The sequence below is a fragment of the Natator depressus genome, chromosome 12, assembly GCF_965152275.1.
Source record: "Natator depressus isolate rNatDep1 chromosome 12, rNatDep2.hap1, whole genome shotgun sequence".
Classification (NCBI taxonomy): Eukaryota; Metazoa; Chordata; order Testudines; family Cheloniidae; genus Natator; species Natator depressus.
Window position 1 is genome coordinate 16,955,435 of NC_134245.1, and position 18,146 is coordinate 16,973,580.

General features: G+C 43.5%; 1 protein-coding gene across 2 annotated transcripts in view; it reads right to left on the reverse strand.

The window, feature by feature from the left end:
• The window catches only part of HEATR3 (HEAT repeat containing 3), a 35,642-nt gene extending 20,129 nt beyond the window's left edge, over positions 1 to 15,513 (reverse strand). The window contains exons 1-7 of one of the 2 annotated variants that reach the window (XM_074969141.1): positions 15,338 to 15,513; positions 9,808 to 9,980; positions 8,586 to 8,673; positions 4,257 to 4,405; positions 1,664 to 1,773; positions 794 to 934; positions 34 to 317 (exon numbers count right to left, since the gene is read on the reverse strand). In XM_074969141.1, coding sequence (XP_074825242.1) covers positions 34 to 317; positions 794 to 934; positions 1,664 to 1,773; positions 4,257 to 4,405; positions 8,586 to 8,673; positions 9,808 to 9,980; positions 15,338 to 15,472 — 1,080 coding nt within the window. In that variant the 5' untranslated portion in view covers positions 15,473 to 15,513. The remainder of the gene's footprint in view (positions 1 to 33; positions 318 to 793; positions 935 to 1,663; positions 1,774 to 4,256; positions 4,406 to 8,585; positions 8,674 to 9,807; positions 9,981 to 15,337) is intronic. The other variant, XM_074969142.1, reaches the window with a different exon arrangement.
• Positions 15,514 to 18,146: the final 2,633 nt, after the last annotated feature.

Sequence of the window (18,146 nt, forward strand, 5' to 3'; positions counted from 1 at the left end):
AGCGCTGTGTCAGCCACAATCTGCCATACTTACTGGAAGTAGATCTGAAATGTCATTGTCTCTTTTGATTTTTCCTTTGGGTGGTTCTTCCATTTCATCATCTTCATTCAATACAGAGTTGTCTATTGTATCACCCACATTTTCCTCAGTTTCTGCCTCTGCAGTGAGTTTTAATCTTTGTGTTTCAGCTTCCTTCATGTGAATAACTGTTTCACCAGCATCCACCACTAGTGATTCTGAGAAAATCTTCAGGATAGCATTTATTGTGCTTGCCTGGCTACTGGATGGAATGGTGTCCTTTATATTCCAGACAGAGCCTAAACATGGGAGAGTAAGAATGTCAAAACCTTTAAGGTACATGGTGCACGGCCTTCTTGTAGCCATTGCAAAACCAGAGCTTGTGCTAACTATAGTACTCAGTATCTATGCCACATCTTTCATCAAGAATCTCGAAGTACTTTTCAAACACAGATATAGATCCCCATCTTATAAAAGGAGAATCTAAGGCACATAAAAGTTTCCCCGTGATCAGAGGTTTCATGGTATGGCTGAGCTACGTGGCTGTGAAAAATGACATGAAACCCCAGGCTCCCTGACAAAGGCATAACAGTGGCAGGAATAGATTTGCGAACAATCTACCCAGCTCTTGCTTCTAAGCTGGCACTTTGGCAACAACATAATTTGTTGCTATTACTTTGGCATGATGGAGAACTAAAACCTCTGCCTCTCCCATCCCACTTTACATTCTATACAGCATATTCAAATATAAAAGTTAGGGTCCAGTTGATCATACCTGCCAACAATGTCCTTAAAAGGATATGCTCCATGGTACTGTCTTGGGACAACATTATGGATTCCAATACTTGGTGCGCAGAAACATTGAAAGAAGAAAGCAGCTCTGGGTTATCTTCCGTCACTGCCTGCAAGCAATGTGCTGTAGTGACAAAAACCAACCAAACAAAAATGTCATGTTTTCAGATCGCTAACTGGATAGACACTATCATCATGAAAGCTGTTCAATTTCACAAGTGTGGGATAAAAGTAGTTTACGGTACTACACTGCCCCAACAATAACCGTTTTTCAACTAAAAAAGGGTTTTCTTCTCCTTTTTTGTTGCATGAAAGATACGCACAAATAGATGAAAGCAATGTTGGAGCTCAGTCTTGCAAACCCTTTTGGGCATGAATAACTTTACCCAGAGAACAGTCCCACTGAATTCAGTTACTCACATGAAGTATGTGGATCAAGCCCTGACTGACTGTACAAGAGAAACAGTGGAAATGTTTTGAAGTACTTGTAACAATATTAGTTAGAGCAAACATTTTCAGAGAGAAGTGTAATTTTTCAATTGACGGTGCCCCCTTGCATTACAAACTCATCCCTAAAAAATCTAAATTAGTTAATTTTTCTCCAGAAAACCTTCCTTCTCACTCAAGCACGACAATACACCATTCCCCTTTTGGAGTGAAAACAAGCATACAAGATTTCAAACTCCAAAGTGCAATTTTTAGAAGAAGGCTTTCTGAAGTTCTTTATTTTCAGTTGTGAATCTGAAATCTGAAAATCATTAATATGACCATATAATACAGTGTATTGAAAGGCTAGGTATATATTTGTAGCTCAAAACACTACATGATGATCATTACCCTTTTCACCACTTACCTACTGAGATAGCCAGATCTATGTTTGTGGAAAATTTCTTCAAATATTGTAACACAACATCCAAGCACCCTTCTTTGTTAAATATAGATACTGCCGTACCATTGCACTCACTAAGAAAAACAAAGAATGATAAAACATTTTTCACTTCTAACAAAAGTCACTATAATAGAGCTCTAACAATTTATTCAAACATTTTAGTTTTGGAATTTATATTTTTATTAATTCATTTTAAAAAACAAACAGCTCCAGGACACATTTTACACTTTGAAGGGTGGTTCTTTTCCACTCAGTAATAAGAAATCATTGTTCCAGCACAGATAGTTGACATTCAGAAGTCTGTACTACTTTTCTAAAACCATCTGAAAGGTGCCATTTACTTTAATTATCTTACTGATAATATTTGTATGTATTTAAATTACCTCACTTATTTCACTTAGAACTAAAATATTAAGACGGAACCATGACTTCTACAGATCAGAAACACCCCAGAACCCAGCCAATGGCCAGGAAACTTGCGATAATTATTATTTGTCTAGTGCCCAAAATATGCTAAATGCTTTACAAAACATGGTCCCTGACTCAAAGTCACTTACATTTGAAATAAGACACGACAAGTGACAAATGAATACAAGAAATCCAGTTCTATCGAGGGCAAGGGTTACACAACAAAAAGTCACGTGGCAGCACAGAGACTTGTGCATGCAGTTATTTTATAGTTGTGTGTGTGTGTTAGACACGAAGGCCCCAACCCTGCTACTACTCCATGCTTGCAGATGCCTGGAGCCCCAATGAAGGCAGTAGGGCTTCATATGGTCTCAAGGTTCCACCCCCATGGAGCAGCTTACATGATGGAGCCTAAATGAACAACAAAAAAAAACCATTCTAGGTTGAAATTCTTAGCCCAAGTCTTTGTCAGATTGTGTCATACCCATGTCTGCACTAGAGTTTCTATTAATATTGTTTCTCTTTCTCTTTGTGCAACCTATAATTTTCTTCATGTCAGGTACCCAAATGGATGTAAATTAGTAATGGGACTAGTCACATGCTTAAATATGCTTAAGCACCCTTCCTGCATCAGAGCACTAACGGGCACTGGGAACATCTGCAGAGGGAGGAGGAAGAAAAGAAATCCTCACTCTTTCCTCCGACATGGCCGCAGAGTGGCTCCATGGTGAAGCCTAATAGCTAGAAAATCATGGCTCTTATGTATAGCATAGCCGGATGTGTTCCACTGCTACAACGTCATCCATCCCCACACAGGAGGTGGAAGGATTTGACCCAACAGAGGAGATGACTGCCTGACACAAGTGGCGTTTCTCTTTATAATGTCAGATAGCAGGAGGGAGGGGAAAGCTATTTCTAGCATTGGTGGCATGATCAACCATTTTAATCTTCCGCTTGAGATTGCAGTACCTGGGGAAAGCACATGGTGGACAAATCGGTGTTGCGCATTGCTTCAGCTGCCTTTGATTTTAACATTGTGCTGAACTTAGTTCCCAGTCAGCGTTCCCTTTCTTTATACTGCAGATCTGCATAGGTCACTTTAAGGCTCATACCTCAGCACTTTCTTCACTATTCTGTTACTCTTCTGCAGCATTCTCTCCATTACAGACACCCCAAAGGTTTACTAACCTCTATGTTCTATAGGTCTTAATTCTTTCCCCATTTCAATACTCCATATTTCTATCTAGACATTCTGCATTCTCCTTAATGTCCTCTCCCTGTAGATTCAGCACTCTCTACACTTTCATGTAGCGATCTCCAGGCACTGATAGAATGGGCATAGCATATGCAGATCAGGAAGCTCCACTCTGCCCCTTCAATGGAGAATGCAGAGCCCAGCAGCATTTGGGCCATCCTAGGTTTCCATTCTGTGGCTTCGCTATGAATTCTAGGGGACTCCCATTTATATAATCCATGATTTGGAGCATTCCAGAACTCAAGAGGCCTGAACTCAACAAAATCAATTATAACACTCCTATTGGCTCCACTGAGTGCATGATCAGGCCCACAGAGAGTAGTTTAATTGTAGCAAAACATTAGGCTCCAGCAGTAGGGACTCTGGTGGGGCCTACATTCCCCACTGAGGCTGGGACAGCACTGGAGTCTCCTGGTTGGCATATAATGTTCCCCTACTTTTCCATTACAGAATGGTCCTGCAGGAATTTTGGGAGGTGCAGTCTTCAGTCTCCCATGAATTGCAGAAAGTCTTCATCTTCAAAGTGATTATGGTCTAGTAGTTGCACAAAAGCCAAAATCAGGATTTAGGCTGAGTAGCTCTTGGAAGTCAGATTTCAGCATAGTCCTACCTGCTTGATTAATAATAATTTTAAAATAATAACTTTGTGGATCTTCACCATCTTTCACTTAAAAAACATGTTTTATGTTATTTGCCATTTATGGGGGAAAGTATATAAATACATTTTTCAAGTTTGAAAAGAGATAACCATGTTAATATACAAACTACTTTCAGGAATGAAATGACCAGCTATTATTGCTTTTATCTTCACTGGGACATATCAGGTCAAACCATTTTTCAAAAGAACTAGATATATAAGAAAAGCATCTGTGTTAATATTAAAATGAAGCTTACCATACATTCCATAACACATTAACAGCCTCATTGGCTATGTCTTCAACACAATTTTTCTTGGTATCTTGGCATTTCGTGGGAGAGACCTCATTGGCCTCTAGTCCAGCACTGCACTGTAACCGAATAGGCAAAAAGGAATTGGAAAAGAACTGGACAAGAGAAAAAAATTAAAAGCAGAGATCTCAGGACAGCTACTTAATGACAGAATTTACAGTTCATCTGCAACTCTTCATGGCAAACGTCATATACTTCAGGGTCATATACGAATTCAACTATTCCTTTCTACAGAAAAGAAATTACACACCTTTACAAAATCACCTTTTACTACGTCTTGGCACACATCCCCTCATTTTCAAAAGCATTTTCTTCTAGACAAATAAACTTGTTAAACTTTTGTCTGACTGCCACAAGAAAACACAATGGCAGATGCTTCTCACGAACGCTGGAATGTCCATTAATGCTAATAATTAAACACTTTTACAGAATGTCGTCTACATATCTCACAGCACTTTACAAACATGGCTAATGTGGAGAACTGGGAAATATGTTGTTTTTTTATAAACGTAATTTTCCCCTCTGTGTACTCACCCTGTCTGAATGCATATTTAAACCAAAAAGGATTGTTGAAGAAACCAGGCTGGAAAGGTAAAATAACACTCAAGGCTCAGAATCTAGGGTTCAAGAAACAGTGTTCTCTTAAATGATTGCCCCTATGCTGAGGGAAGTTGTCAGGCTGACATGGAGACTTACTGGAAGTTAGGGGTCTGCAGCAACCATGCTGTAACTTGATGCCTAAAGAGAAGAGAGGGGCAGCAGGGCTAAGTCAGGTCTATCCGGGGCCTCAAGGGGAATGCCAAGTGTAGGTAAGACAGTACGTGTAGATCTCTGTTAATTTAAATCCACTTCTCCAAGAGCTGAGTACCCTTTGGCAAAACAAATATACCTTGTTTTCAAGAATCTGTTCCTGTATCACAGCATGCTATTCCTGTCCACAAATCCCCAGAGAAAACTCTTACAGGTGCCAAGCTATGGGCCTACTAATATGGTTGACAGCTAGCGGGTGTAAATCAGAGACCCAGTGGGAGAGTGGAGGATCGTGGGATCCCATCCCAAAGGGAAGGTAGAGACCTTCCAGTTAAACGGGATGCACTCAGTGGACTGGAAAAGGGTCTCAGAAGGGCAGTCTACACAGGCATTGACACTTATCCACATTTTATAAATGGGGAAAGTTAGGCAGAGAGGTTAAATAGCTTGTCCAAAACACAGTAAAGTCAGCGGATAGATGGAACCCAGGTCTTGACTCCCAGTCTTGGTCTTTATTCACTGGACCAAATGGAGACTATATAGTACAATTAGAGATATTAGAAACACTTTATCTTACTGTGACTCGTACAATAACAATGTTGCCAACTGTAAATTCAATCATTAATTTGGATTAGAGCACTCACTGTGAACCTCAGTAGATGTGGTATGTAATGTCAAATTGTAAAGATCCTGCAATCAGATTTGCTTGCATGATTCACCCTCCCTATACCTGTGTGGGGTCCCATTAACTTCAACGGATTTCTGTGTGGGCACAGGGATCTGTGCTAGCAGATCAGAGTGCAGAATCAGGTCCTTGCTTGGGATCTCTCTCTAGATTTGCATATCATTTTGGTAAACTCTCTTAGAAATAAAGTGTTCCAGTTGTGTAATAATTTATGTGAAAAGGGATTAGGAGCAATTCCTTAGGGAGCTGAGACATTTGGGGATCATCCCAACCAGTAAGGGGCTTGGTCACTGCCTGCCTTCTGACCTTGGGGTGCCTTAATGCTCTGCTGTTATGGCTCAGATTTCAAACATAAGCTCCCTAGCTGCTTTTTCTCCATTGCATACCAGGACTCTAATTTGCTCATTCTCCCCTTTCCTTCATTACTCCTCTTGACCCAAAAGAATACAACAACCTGTGAGCTTGTACTTTGTTCCCTCACTTTTGAATCCACTAGGGTTTGATCAGCAAGTGTTTGGAGAGTGAACCTCAGTTCACTGATACTGGAGTGCAACTCCTGTACCAACTACGCTACTGTGACATGTTGGAGATCATCCAAATGAGTAAGGACCTGTGTTACCACCTGCCCTGTACCTTGGGGTGCCTTAAACGCTGTATGACTCAGAACCCTGATATCAGTAGCTAGCCCACAAGCACAAGGTCTCACCCTGGCTTCCATCAGCTTAGTCACTGCTTGAGGGGTGACTCCAACAGCCCTTGGAGTCCTGAGTCTCCCCAAATCCATCCTCCCCAAGTTCGTAAATACCAGGCACCTGGACCATTCCCATGAAGGCATGAAACAGACCCACTAGTTATCAGTTTACTTTGGCGCACACACGCCATACAGTTTGTACAACAGATCTGCTTGGGGGTTTAAAAAAAAAGTAGATTTAATAGAAAAACCCCAGATTCAAAGATGAAATAGTAAAGGAAAGCAAACATGGAACAGGTACAGAGAAGGGCTATTAGGATGATCCGAGGAATGGAAAACCTGTCTTATGAAAGGAGACTCAAGGAGCTTGGCTTCTTTAGCCTAACCAAAAGAAGGCTGAGGGGAGATATGATTGCTCTCTATAAATACATCAGACGGATAAATACTGGAGAGGGAGAGGAATTATTTAAGCTCAATACCAATGTGGACACAAGAACAAATGGATATAAACTGGCCATCGGGAAGTTTAGACTTGAAATTAGACAAAGGTTTCTAACCATCAGAGGAGTGAAGTTCTGGAATAGCCTTCCAAAGAAAGCAGTGGGGGCAGAAGACCTATCTGGCTTTAAGATTACACTCGATAAGTTTATGGAGGAGATGGTATGATGGGATAATATGATTTTGGCAATTAATTGATCTTTAAATATTCATGCTAAATAGGCCCAATAGCCTGTGATGGGATGTTAGATGGGGTGGGATCTGAGTTACTACAGAGAATTCTTTCTTGGGTATCTGGCTGGTGAATCTTGCTCATATGCTCAGGGTTCAGCTGATCGCCATATTTGAGGTCGGGAAGGAATTTTCCTAGAGGGCAGATTGGAAGAGGCCCTGGGGCGTTTTTGCCTTCCTCTGTAGCATGGGGCACGGGTCACTTGCTGGAGGATTCTCTGCTCCTTGAAGTCTTTAAACCATGATTTGAGGACTTCAATAGCTCAGGCATAGGTGAGAGGTTTATCACAGGAGTGGGTGGGTGAGATTCTGTGGCCTGCATTGTGCAGGAGGTCAGACTAGATGATCATAATGGTCCCTTCTGATCTTAATATCTATGAATCTATAAACAAGTTACGCAGCAAACAAACAAAGATGCAGCCTCGCCCTTGGTCTAAGCCACATACTTCCTTCAGTACAACTACGTCATTCAGAGGTGTGAAAAATCTACACCCCAAGTGACATAGTTATAATGACCTTATCCTCCTGTGTAGACAGTGGTATGTCAGCAGGAGAGTTTCTCCCACCAACATAGCTATTGCCTCTCGTGGAGGTGAAGTTACTAAGCTGACGGGAGAGCTCTCTCTGGTCGGTTTAGAGCATCTTCACCAGACTCACTGCAGCTGTGCCAATGTAAATTTGTAGCGCAGAACTGCCCTTAGACTTTACACTTCCATCTTCAATGAAATCCCTTTTCTAATACAAATTACCTATTGCCTTTGAACAGTTTCCTAGCATACACCCTAGATATTGGGGGGCATTAGCGTCCACAGACTGCTTCCCATCTAAAGACGGTCCCTCAGTTGCCTTTCACTTCCAACCCCTTCCGTTTTAAAAGGGTTTGCAGGGTTTTCTTTTTCTTCAATCACTACAGATATTCAAAGTGGGAAAATCCCACTTGTCTCAATCACTTTCTATTAACTTTAACGGCCTATCTTTGTCTTCTCCTGGATTGTGCAATGGTTACTTGAGTCTGGCTTGGGAGGTGCCTCTCCCTGTCTGATTGCTCGCTGTCCGGCTGGGAGGTGGAGCTGAAGTTTATTTGACATTTTTGTCTAGTATATCATCATCATATACAATCAGCTGATTCAACAGCTTATTCTTTAGGGTTCAACCCCCCTGTTCTCCTCTTGGTGTCTGGTTGCTGTCTGTTGCAATTTATTTTCAGCTAATATCCTAATTCTGCTTGATTGTATCTACTACAAATAGAAAAAAAAATTACAATTCTAACATTATGAGATACATTAATCTTGACAGAATTTCTGCCTAAATTTCAAGTGACTCCTTCAGAACAATTTTACAAACACTTCATGGTAGTTTTGAAAAAAGAAAGACCAGGACAATTTAAAAATTGTATAGAAGTTAAAAAAAATTAACATACCTCTTTCAAAAGCGCTACAAGGGGTGTCATGATATCTTTAGTCACCATGTCATCACAAACTTCAAATCCTCCACAAGCACTGAGATTTCTGGAACAAGTTAAATGTCTTGGATCACATATTACAAAGTTACCTGCCTTGAATATTTCAAAGATGGTATATTTAAATATTTCTACAGTAACAGATTTAGAGGTTATGACAGGTTTTGCCTTATTTTTTTTTTAAAGTAACATTTAATTACTAAGGTGATACTGCATGAATCACCTGCTTTTAGTCTCTTACATTTCTTAAATCTAAAAATATATAAAACTCAGTTTTTAAAAAAAACAAAAACAGACCTCTGTAGATAGCATAGCAATGAGCCAAAGCCACGGAAGCAAGTCTCAGAGGCCAGGTCAACTGACTGAGGCTTGTGCTACAGGGCTAATAATAGCCGTGTAGATGTTCAGGCTCAGGCTGGAGCCTGAGCTTTGTGACCTGGTGAGGAGAAAGGGTCTCAGAGCCCAGGCCCAGCCCCAAGCCCAAATGTCTACACTGCTATTTTTAGTCCTGTAGCACAAACCCAAGTCAGCTGACCTGGGCTTTCAGACTCTGTCATGAGTCTTTTTCCCCCCCCACCCAGCGTAGATGTACCGAGCCTACTTTTATTCCTACTAAAATATGGCAAGATTTCATTTGGGAAACATAGCCCCAAGCCCTTCCTTCTGATTCCTGGAAGCTAATCTTTAAAGCATGTGTGTGCAAAATATTTACAGGAAACTGTTACTAAACACATTTCTAAAGGAAACACTAACACTGACATTATGTTTTTGTGCAAATAAAAAAAACAACAACAGTAGGTCTAGGTGCAGTACAGCTAGTCCCATAAAATTTTGCCCCTTAGTATTTCTTTCTATTACAGAGATGGAAAACAACATGTGACAAGAAGTAGGAACCAGAGTAGCAACAACTGCTAAGGTAAGCCGTGATCTTGCAACAAGACTCTTGTTGAGCTTTACTGAAGGCAATCAGCATCTGTCCATATGAATCTCATTGTGAGATCAGGACTGTAGGCATTCATACATCAAGACTTTTCTGATTAGAACAATATATATAATAGGGTTAAAGTAAAAAAATCCCAAAGATGACAATATTCAAGGTTGTTTCCTTGTATCTGAAACTCCCCTTCTCTACTGTACCAACAGTAACTCCTTCTTCTAAAATACATTATTAAAAATCACTTACCGGAGAGCTCCAGCAGCTGTCTCACGAACAGCTAAACTTTGATCAAGCAACATGGGACCCAAACACCGGACTACATCTCTCTGCAGAAAGGCTGGGATTGCATGCTTCTGCTGCAACATTTTGGAAATGCTGGCACAGGCAAACTCTCTTATATCAGCACTTGGATGCTGCAGCTGAGGAGATACAAGAAAGGAGATTAGAAAGTTACACTGTAGCAAGAGACAAAACCTGTCATTTTCCCCACCCCCACACTGCACTGTCTTCCCCCTCGTTATCATGTTTTCTTATTTCTGTAAAGGAAGAAGACTTAACAAATTTTAAAAGAAATGTTTCAGAGTAACAGCCGTGTTAGTCTGTATTCGCAGAATTGGTTAGTCTCTAAGGTGCCACAAGTACTCCTTTTCTTTTTTTAAAAGAAAAACACTTTTAAAAAATCAAAAGATCTTCATCTAGATTTTAAACTCTGAAAGGCAAAAATCATATCAAAAGAAAAATGAGCATACAAGAGAAAAGGGAAGCAATGATTTGTTCAATCAGTTCAAGTAATCACGGACTACCAAAAGTCTGATTATGGAAAAACAGATTTGATTATCCACACTCATAACATGTCTACATGAGCTTTAAGTACAATCCTCTTCAATGACACTAGTGAAAAGTGAAGGGTTATGATGGGTGAGTGGCTACCTCTATTTTGGGTTTTTTTTTAAATGTTTGTTCTCTTGATATTGCCGAGTCCTTGACGATCTCCTCTCCCAGTCTGCAGGCGAAAGCTCTGCTCAGGTAGACTCAAATTTTCACAGGGTTTACGGCCTGCTGGGCCAACAGCTGTTTCAAAAAGCAGGAGCAGCAGAGAAGTGGAAAGAGGCAGAAGACGCACAGCTGTGCCACGCACCAAAGATTGGCCACTACTGCTGCCCCTGCCCTCTCCAGTGACATACTAGTTCCCCCGGGCAGGGCTTCTGCTTGCAATCAGGAAGAGCACAGAGGAGTGGGTTGGTCAGGGGGCTTTACATGTCAAAGACTAAACTACACTTTTTTTCTTCCAAAGGGAGAGCAAGTTCAGCCATTTACTCTGCATGACCCTCCCTTTTATGAAAAGCAACAGTCAGGGTGAAAAAAGAGTGAGTCAAACTTCAGATGTTCAGTTGCCTCCTCATTCCCTCCTCAAGAATGGTACCAAGACTCAAGGGAAGAGCTGAGGTATATGTGGCAAAACAGGTGGCTGGTGAGATGAAGGCACCTGGAAGTTTGCCAGTGGAGGAAGGCAGGGCGGTATGGTTATGTATTAGACTCAGACTTTAAGGTCAGAACGAACCATCATGATCATCCAATCTGACCTCCTGCACGTTGCAGGTCACAGAACCTCACCTGCTCACCCCTGTAATAGACCCATAAGCTCTGGCTGAGTTACTAAAGTCCACAAATCATGGTTTAAAGACTTTCAAGTTACAGAGAATCCACCCTTTACACTTGTTTAAATCTGCAAGTGACCTGTGCCTCATGCTGCAGAGGAAAGCGAAAAAAAAATAGGGTCTCTGTGAATCTGACCTGCGAGAAAATTCCTTTCCAACCCCAAATATGGCATCAGTCAGACCCACCAGCCAGACACCTAGGCAAGAATTAACCGTAGTAACTCGGAGTCCTCCCTATCTAGTTTCCCATCACCAGCCACTAGAGACATCTGCTACTAGCAGTCACAAATCAGCTACATGCCACTGATGGCAATCATACAATCACCTCCACAAACTTACCAAGCTCAGTCTTTATATGTTTTTTGCCCCCACTACTACCCTTGGGAGGCCATTCCACAACTTCACTCCTCTGACGGTTAGAAACCTTCCTTTAATTCCAAACCTAAACCTGTTGGTAGCCAGTTTGTATCCATTTGTTCTTTTCTCAATATTAGCACTTAAATAACTCCTCCCCCTCCGTAGTATTTATCCCTCTGATGTATTTATAGAGCACAATCATATCTCCTATCAGCCTTCTTCTGATTAAGCTAAACAAGCCAAGCTCTTTGAGTCTCCTCTCATAAGGTAAGTTTTCCATTCCTCTGATCATCTTAGTAGCCCTTCTCTGCACCTGTTCCAGTTTCAATTCATCTTTCTTAAAAATGGGAGATCCAAACTGCACATAGTATTCCAGATGAGGTATCACCAGTGCCTTGTATAATGGGACTAAACACTTTTCTGTCTCTACTGGAAAAACGTCGCCTGGTGCATCTTAGGAGCCTTTTTTCAGAGCTGCATCGCACTGGCAGCTCATAGTCATCCTATGATCAACCAATACACCCAGGTCTTTCTCCTCCTCTGTCGCTTCCAACTGATAAGGCCCTAGCTTATAGCAAAAAATCTTGCTGTTAGTCCCTAAGTGCATGACCTTGCACTTTGCATTATTAAATTTCATCTCATTTCTGTTACTCCAGTTTTCAAGGTCATCCAGATCTTCTTGTACGATATCCCAATCCTCCACCGTACTGGCAATACCTCCCAAGTTTGTGTCATCTGCAAATTTTATTAACACACTCCCTCCTTTTGTACCAAAGTTATTAATAAAAATGTTAAATACGATAGGTCCCAAAACCGATCCCTGAAGAACTCTACTAGTAATCTTTCTCCAGCCTGACAGTTCACTTTTCAGTATGACCCATTGTAGTCTTCCCTTTAACCAGTTCCTTATCCACCTTTCAGTTCTCATATTAATCCTCATCTTCTCCAATTTAACTAATAATGTCCCATATGGAACTGTATCAAATGCTTTACTGAAATCCAGGTAGATTAGATCAACTGATTTTTTAGACAAAGGAAATGCAGTAATCTTCTCAAAGAAGGAGATCAGATTGGTCTGGCACAATCTACCTTTTATAAAACTAAGTTGCATCTAATCTCAATTACTGTTTACCTCTATGTCCTTAACTACTCTCTCTTTCAAAATTTGTTCCAAAACCTTGCATACAATTGAGGTCAAACTAACAGGACTGTGGTTTCCCAAATCACATCTTTTTCCCCCCTTCCTGTTGTTGGTTTTGTTTTCATTCCCCCACCCCCCTTCCCTTAACTTGTAGAAGAAGTTAAGTTCCCTTAACTCTACAAAGAACCACCTGCCATGGGAGGACAATGATGGGTTGCCAATACCACTGCTAGATCTTCCTCTACCTGCAGCTGTGGGGCCCTCGCCAGACAGACAAACTGACCCTGGAGACTTCATACCCTGGAGACTTGCTGAGAATGCAGCTTGCACATTCCCACCTGCTGTGAGAGGTGTCTGTTCGTTGAGTCTTTCAGGAAGCAAGTAAGAGAGCTGCAGGATGAGGCAGCTTGTCTGCATAGCATCCAAGAGCATGAGGACTTGATTGACAGAATGCACATGGAAACATCTGAGATGGAGAATGCTAGCCAACTACAGACAACGACTGCACCAGAGAAGAACTGGCTACTCTATGGCCACCTCAGACCACAGACTGTGCTCCACCCTCAACCCAGCTCCCCCATTCATCAAGGTAAAGTACTGGTCTGCCGTACCAGCTACAGGAGGTGAGGAGCAGACCTCAATGGCTGAGGAGCTGCCAGCTGCCCCCAAACGGGGAGGCTCACAACCACCGCACCCAAGAGGAGGCAGCGTAGGGTGCTGGTAGTCAGGGACTCTTCTGAGGGGGACAGAGGTATCCAACTGCAGACCTGACATGATGTCCTGAGAGGTGTGCTGCCTGCCTAGAGCTTGCATCTGAGACATTTCAGAAAGGCTGCTGAGGCTCATCTGTCCCTCTGACCACTACTCCATGCCGCTCATCCACATGGCCACCAATGATACTGACAGATATAACCATGAAAAGTTCAACAATGACTACAGGGCTCTGGGAGGGAGGGTGAAGGAATCAGAAGTGCAGGCTGTATTTTTGTCTATCCTCCCGGTTGAGGGTAAGGGAGGAACATGCACATCCTGGAGATGAATCGATGGCTTCACAGATGGTGTTAACAGGAGGGCTTTGGCTTCCTCGACCACGGGATGCTGTTCTGGGAAGGTCGTCTGCTGGGAAGAGATGGGGTCCACCTGACCAAGAAGGGAAAGAGCATCTTCAAGCACCAACTTGCCAACCTAGCAAGGAGGGTTTTAAACTACATTCAAAAGGGGCAAGTGACAAAAGCTTCTTTTAATTTTTTCATGGTTTGTGTGTATAAAAACATCATCTGTATTTTCCACAGTATGCATCCGATGAAGTGAGCTGTAGCTCACGAAAGCTTATGCTCAAATAAATTGGTTAGTCTCTAAGGTGCCACAAGTACTCCTTTTCTTTTTGCGAATACAGACTAACATGGCTGTTACTCTAAAAGCTCACAGGTAAGCATAAAAAAAAATGACCTTAACAGAGCACTAGTTGTTGGGGGGGGGGGAGGGGGAGGGAGAAAGACAGAAAATTACAATAGGGCCATAGGAGCAACAACAGGGAAATTAGTGGGGAAATCTGCTCAACATCTTAGATATCTATAGACAAATTCAAGAGGTATGGAAAATAAACAGGAAGAAGTGGAAATATGAGTTCACAAGCTAAATTATGCCTTAGTTGGCATCACTGAGACTTGGTGGGATAAATCTCATGACGGGAATACTGGTATAGAAGGGTATAGCTTGTTCAGGAAAGACAAGCAGGGTAAAGAGGGAGGAGGTATTGCGTTATACATCAAGAATATATATACTTGTTTTGAGTTCCAGGGGGTGAGAGACAGACCAGTGGAAAGTATATGAGGAAAGATAAAATGGATAACAAATAGGGGTGATGTCATGGGAGGGGCTACTACAGCCCACCAAATCAAGAAGAGAAGGTGAATGAGGTACTTCTACACCAAATAACAGAAATATCCAGTACACAAGATCTGGTAATAATGGATTAACAGAAATATCCAGTACAAAAGTTTGAGAACCACTGGTCTAGATTTACTTGGTTCTGCCTCCGACTGGACTTGACTTGACTTCTCAATACACTTGTATGATTCTATACTGACCAGATGACACCCCACCACTTGGTATGTAACAACAACCTGTGCATTTCTCTATCACAGAAGGTACAGCCCACATTGTAGCTCCTTTCCCTCTGAAAAGATGTTGCAGGGAGGGAAAAAAAAGTCCATCTCCCTGTATGGCTAGCATACACATCCCGGGTGGGAAACTGGCTAGCTACTGCACACCACAAATCAAGCCTGAGCCAGGTGCAGAGTGCAGCCGCTTCCGGCACAGACACCACAGGTCCCCTCCCAGATTCAGGGGAGGGTAAAGCCAGGCTCAAAGAACCCCTACCCATCAATCTGCCCGTGCCTGCGCGGCTCAAAGCATGCCACTGAAGCCACACACAGGCCTTCTCCTCCTCCCTGAGGCACGTGGGCGGGGGGCCCCGGCCCTCAAAAGGAGAGGCCCCCTTGCTGGGAGAGCTGCTTGCAGACCACTGGCCGGGGGGGGAGCAGCAGGGCTCCAGCCTGTGCCCAGCCCCCCCTACACCGACTTGAGGGGAGGAAGGGGAGGAGCTGCTTTCGCTTACTTTCTCCAGCAGCTCAGCGGCCGGGGAGCCTCCATCGCCGTCTTCCCCGGCCGGCCCCTCCCCGCTAGCCGCCCGCTGCGGGCCGGCTGGGGAGAACGGGGCTCTCCGAAACCTCCTGGCCTTGCTCTTGCCCATGGTGTCCGCCCGCGGACGGCGACGCGGCGACCCTGCCCCGCCGGGCCGGAGGAGAACGCGCAGCCCCCACGTGCGCGGCCGCAGCCCGGCCGGCCCTGACCCTGGCGCAGGCGCCGTAGTGCCGGACGCGGAGAAGAAGGAGCGGCTGGTTCCCGATCCGCTAGGGGGCGCTGCGCCGGCCAGGCAGCGTACGCCGTGGCGTACAATAGCGCCCTGGGCTGTGCGCAGCTTCCCGCCGGCTCCCCGGGCCGGTAACAGGACACCCAGGGGCACGGGCAGCGCCCATTGCCTTTTGAGAGACTAGGCCCTGGCGGGCTGCTGCTTTACGAGGATGGAAGGAAGGAAGCTAAACCCTCCACTCCTTCCTTCCGCGGCTGCCCCTGCGACACTTTCCACAGGTGAGAAGAGACGGGCAGTGGTGTTTGTCTTAAAGCTCCCACTCCTAGAGTCACAGCTTATGAGGCTTTTCCCTGGTGGACATAGCGCTGGCCACACCAGTGCTTCTGGTGGTGTAACTTATGTCACTTAAGGGGGTGTCTCTCTCACACACCTGAGTGACATAAGTTGTACTGACAAAAGTGCTAGTGTAGACGTCGCCTCTGTCTGCCTCAAATACTCTTAGGCTATGCGTTCACTACTGCGGGATGGACGCTCCGGTGATCGGTGCACCGGGGGTTGATTTAGCGGGTCTTCAGAGTGCTTTCCGCTCAACTCCGGTACTCCATTGGGAACGAGAGGAGCAAGGTAAGTAGACAGGAGAGCATCTACCATGGACCTAGGGCAGTATAGACCTCACAGTAAGTTGACATAAGCTACGTGGACTCCAGCTACATTGTTCGCATAGCTGGAGTTGCGTAACTTAGGTTGACTTACTGCAGTAGTGTCGACATAGCCAAATGAAAAGTCTTTGTTCTAGGTTCCTACAAACGCCATGTTTCACTCAATGACTAGGGGCTCCTAGGCTTGCCACTAAATACAAATAAATAATAAAACATCTTCTGAGTCTACTACTATACCCTATCAACTGGAGTAAACTGCATCTCATTTGTTCACAGCTGGACAGCATAAGTGATTAATGGAGATGGACACTTCTGCACAACTGTGATGTTTCATTCAGTGGACAGTTTGCTACATAATACAGCTACAAAACATGCACATAAACCGCTGCAATATCAGATACAAATTGTTTGGATGCTTTTTTTTAATCTGTCCCTCACACTTAGCTGCATATTTACTACGGGCTGTTATAGAGTAATAGAGACCAGGGCAGGACTTAAAGGAGGGTGTAGGTTTTAAAACTTTGTACAACAGCAGCAAAGGCAGATTAGATTGTTAAAGTAAATACTTTTGAATTATTGTCCTTATGTTGTATCCAACCCTGGAACCACAGAGTGGAGCAGCACACAATAGGAAATAAAAACATCCAGATTCCGACAGAGAGTAGGCAGATTCTTTCTAAATTATCCAGGGCTATTATCCTTGCCTTTTACATGTGGCACACTGGTTTTAGTTTTTGCAGCCTTAATATTTTTCCATTTTATAGTTTGCAACCATGTTTGAAAGTTATCTCCCATAGTTATATACAGTGTTGGTGTAGCCGGGTTGGTCCCAGGATATTAGAGACAAAAGGTGGGGGAGAGGTAACATCTTTTATTGGACCAACTTCTATTGGTGAGAGACAAGCTTTCGAGCTTACACAGAGCTCTTCCTCAGGTCTGGTTTAACTAGAGACCTATATTGGTATAACTGCCACTCAGGCGTGTGAAAAATCCACACCCTTGAGCGACATAGCTTGGTATAACTAACACCCCATATAGACAATGCTTCATCAGCAAGAGAGCTTCTCTTGCCGACATAGCTACTGCTGCTCCGGGAGGTGGATTAACTATGCCAACAGGAGAGTTCTCTCCCATCAGCCTAGAGTATCTTCATTAAAGCACTACAGTAGTTAACACATTTCAAGGGCCATTCCAGGTGAAGTGGACCGTAGCGGTGTATCAGTAAACTCTTGTATGAACTCACACAGGAAAATGATAAATGACCGAAAACACACCTTGGGCACTTTACAGCTGCACTGATGTAGCTGCGCTGCTCTAAGCCGATGGGCAAGTGCTCTCCCATCTACTTAACTACTCCAGTCCCCACGAGCGGCTCTAGCTATGTCAGCAGGAGAAGCTCCTCCACCAACATAGTGCTGTCCCTACCAGTGCTTATGTCAGTGTAAGTTAGAGCTTGGTCTACACTACACAGCTTTTAGCGACATGGCTGTGTCGCAACAGCTGTGCTGCTAAAAGTCATGCGGTATAGCTGCTGTTTGTTGGCTCTCCCGCGGACAAAAAACTTCCACGTGCAACAAGTGGCGTTTGGTCTCCTGCCGACAACGCGCTGTTCATACTGGCACTTGTCGTGGCAAAACTTTTGTCTGCGGGGGGAGGTTAATACGTTCAATTGCCAGCGTAGACATAGCCTTAGTCACTCAAGAGGAGTAATTTATTCACACCCCCCACCCAACTGATATAAATTATACAGACATAAGCTGTAGTGTAAACAAAGCCTTAATCACCTGTGGATGAACACTTCACAAAGTGACCACTCTATATCTGACCTATCAGTCCTCATCCTCGATGGAAACCTTCACAACACTTTCAAAAGATGAGCCTGGGAGCTAAATTCA